The sequence below is a fragment of the Manduca sexta genome, unplaced genomic scaffold, assembly GCF_014839805.1.
Source record: "Manduca sexta isolate Smith_Timp_Sample1 unplaced genomic scaffold, JHU_Msex_v1.0 HiC_scaffold_482, whole genome shotgun sequence".
In the NCBI taxonomy this organism is placed as follows: Eukaryota; Metazoa; Arthropoda; class Insecta; order Lepidoptera; family Sphingidae; genus Manduca; species Manduca sexta.
In genome coordinates this window covers 13,381-17,000 of record NW_023595278.1, presented here as the reverse complement: position 1 = coordinate 17,000, position 3,620 = coordinate 13,381, and the positions used below count along the sequence as shown (strand labels likewise).

At 36.7% G+C, this 3,620-nt stretch overlaps 1 protein-coding gene across 1 annotated transcript; it reads right to left on the bottom strand.

Annotated features, from left to right (window-relative positions):
* Positions 1-35: 35 nt before the first annotated feature.
* On the bottom strand, positions 36-3,031 carry LOC115449831 (potassium channel subfamily K member 18). The gene is made up of 2 exons (XM_037446992.1): positions 2,372-3,031; positions 36-2,038 (listed from the first exon to the last, which is right to left on the bottom strand). The coding sequence occupies exons 1-2, from the start codon at positions 2,973-2,975 to the stop codon at positions 1,242-1,244; spliced, it is 1,401 nt and encodes a 466-aa protein (XP_037302889.1). The 5' UTR covers positions 2,976-3,031; the 3' UTR covers positions 36-1,241.
* Positions 3,032-3,620: the final 589 nt, after the last annotated feature.

Below are 3,620 nucleotides of genomic sequence, written 5' to 3'. Positions count from 1 at the left end.
TGTAGCGATGTACGCAACATTATTTTAACGTCGATTTTGACACATCGCAAGATGGCGGGCGCCGTTTTCGATTTTGGCCACGTTTACTATGAACCTTGTCGGAGTATAATTTTGATATCGGCTGAAGATTTCTACTGCTTGCTTGTTGTGATAGATGAGTGTCATCAAATTTGTTTATTAAACAGTCATCAAGTATCAAAATAATTATAATTAAATCTATTTGTGCAAATGAATATCAATCTTGATACATAATCTCAACTAAATATTTTTTATAAATGTTGTCAAACAACATTATCCCTGATACGTAATACGAAATAATACCTAATTACATGATATATTTATGTAATTTGGCACATTATAGGTATACCTACATTAATTACAACCGGTAATTCATTCAAACAATAAATCTAAAATATAATATCTACGTACAAAAACATTTCAATTTTAAATCTTAATACACTAGTTATAAGGTTTCATTACTTAAAATACGCGAGAGACCATTTACATGAAGAAACTTTGAGAGTTTGACAGTTGTCTGTTTCCTCGTTCATTTTAAATGAATTTCTACCAAAATTTCTGCATACAAATGGATCTTTTAAAAGGATTTAAACACTTCGTACGACTAAACAATCACACCTATAATAATTGGTATTCATCTAATTAAAATAATTAACACATATGGTCAGTCATTTCTTTACTTAACATCTGGTTAAGAGCCATGTTTAATTTTTAGGAATTAGGCAATAGGCAGTGCGCACTATCGCACAGTCGTCATTGCTGTCGGACTAATTTTAAAATATAAGCTATGAATAAAATATTAAATAAAATTGTTATTAAAATCATTACTGCCTTCACTGAACACTTGGTTTAAAAAAACATGTATTAACGTTATTAGATTGCAGTGTCAATTTTTCTTACGAATCAATATACTAAGGATCCGTGTTACACGATACAAACTCGTAGTCCAACAATTTAACTTTCTTTATTCTACAGGTTCTTAAACTCTCATTCCCACCCACTTTTATTTTGGGGTAAATCAATATAAACAAAATTCCTGTCAAAGTAAGGTCAGATTACATTGGGGTCACTCTTTCCGGCTCTTTTTCCTCCCTTAGTGTATAGATTGTCCTTCGTACAGCGCCCCCTTCGCATCTCGAGCTAACGTGGTGTAAAACTTCAGGCAAAGATTCAGCTTCAGAATTGATTATAGTCTCATCGATCGAATTGGCGCTATCATCTCGTCAAGACCTGTGCAGGAACTCAGATGTGAGTACCTTCTGTGAATTGGCTTTAAGAACTTTCTCGTGGTGTTTGAGACGGTGGACAATTTCATCGTGCAGTACGTTAAAGCACATAGCAGTGAGGGCGAGACCGGTCATGATGTAAATCGAGCAGAACCACACTGTTCCAGTAGAAGCACTGTTCTTCTGGGTCGCTCCAGGAGCTAAATGACCAAACCCAATAGTACTGAGGCTCATGAAACAAAAGTAAATTCCATCAATCGGACTCCAACCCTCCAACTGATACAAAACGAGTGCACCAAAGAATATGTAAATGAAAATCGCTGCTAGACACAAGGACACTGGAGCTAGAATCGAAAATCCACGAAGTGATACTTTTGAATCGGTGTCTGTACAACTCATTGAGTCACAATCCCTTAGAAAGCTCAGGCCTTGAGTCTTGTCTTTGATCGAAGTAGTACTCACGCTGTGCGCTTGAGATGCTGATATTATTGTACCAGATGGCGATCTCACGTAGTAAGGTTCTTGCAAATGCAACGTCTGATTCCTGTAGTCATCCTGTCTTCTCACTTTCTCCTTTCTTTCTTTGGTAGTCATTGTTCTTTCGTCAAGGCAGCAGTAGCCGCATTTCGTACACAGGCAACAACATAGAGCTCTGCTGAAGACACTTCTAGCCAATCTTGATAACAGAGCTCCGACAACTGACAGATAAAGTAATGTTAAAGGTATCCCTATCACAGCGTAACCTATTGTAACTGCTTTGCCTAAAGCGGTTCTTGGAGCTACGCTGCCATAACCTGTGGAACAAAAAAATATCAGATAAATAATGTTACTTGCAAGTATTCTCTCTTCTTGATTATATTGCCAAGTGGTGAACGCTCTTAAACTATCAATTTTAGTGACGTTATTAGCACCATTAACATTCATAAAAAGATCAATGTTGAAAATTTATTTGGTACAATTAGTTATCTATATAAAACTTATTTTAGGTGCTGCATAATTTTCAAATATTATCCAAGAAATTGTGATCCTCAAATACTGGTTTTATATTAACTGTCATTAACTGTGAGTAATACCTTTTTCATATCCAAACGAAAACAAAATAACTGCTTAGATCTTACAGTACTTACCTATAGTAGTAAGAACAGTCAATGAATACAAAAATGCTTTAGCAAAATTCCATTCATACTCGTCAACGACGAGCGGCGGGGTCGACTCCAAAGCCCTCGCTCCACCGTACTGCGCCGAGACGTCAGCCGCAACCCTCGCCACCAATTTCTCTTGAAACCTAGCAATCTCTTGAGCTGCTAGTCTCGTCCAATTTTCTTTGTACAGAATGTTGAGTGACACTGTTATCTCCCAAATACTTTCGACCGTCTGCGATCTCAATTCTGCACTGGCTTGCGTTATACTGCCGTTCAATTTCGATAACGACACAGATTTTGGTTCATTGACTTGGTATGACGTAGTTGCGAGTGTTTTCTGGTGCATTTTCGCCGCGCTTCCTTCGATAGCTAGGAATATAAATGCACCCAGCAAGGTATAAGCTAACAGCAGGACAAATATCCCCAAGTTAGTCACGCAGCCCGCGATCAAACTTTTCTTTTTGCTTTTTTTAGTTTTGACGCAAAGACAACACGTCGTGATGACGTCATCGTCGGCTTTGTACGTGTCGGATTTGCCATTTTTCTTGTACTTTCCATTGGCATAAGATTTCTTCTTATTTTTATCCATGTTTCACGGATATTTCATGATTTTGGAAAATATTATTGAGTTAACTTTAACCCTTTTATACTCACGAAGTTGTCCACATCTGAAAATAAAGGTTGAGGTTAGAAGTGTCAATGTTAAAAACTCAAAACATTATATTAAAAATCTTTGAAAAGGAAGTCCATATTCAATATGAACCTTCATTATCCTGAGCTACTTCAAACATTACATCAATCCGAGCATGCGAAGTGTTTAGCCCAAACCGAATTCAGCAAAATAGAACAACAAGCAAAAGGCGGGCAAATAAAAATAGAAAAGCAATTCGGCAGGGCGCAAACGTAGACGTATTAGCATAAGTACTATAAATGTCAACAGACAACTCTCTACAAAAATTACGTCAGTGGAGTGCTTTAAAAAGAACTAAAACATTCAAATGAAAGCTTCACTTAAGCAAATACTTTGCCCGTATACGATGAATACATAATGCTTACAAAGAATGCAGCATAACCTGGTAATGGGAGTGTAGTTTTATTTATTTTTTACTTGACAAATGTTGAGTATCCCGCGTACTGTGACTACATTCAGGCTTGTTATAGAACGAAAGGTTTAATATAAGAATTACTGCAATTGTGCGCTATGAAAATACTTTGGTCTAGATTGGCAGCATTG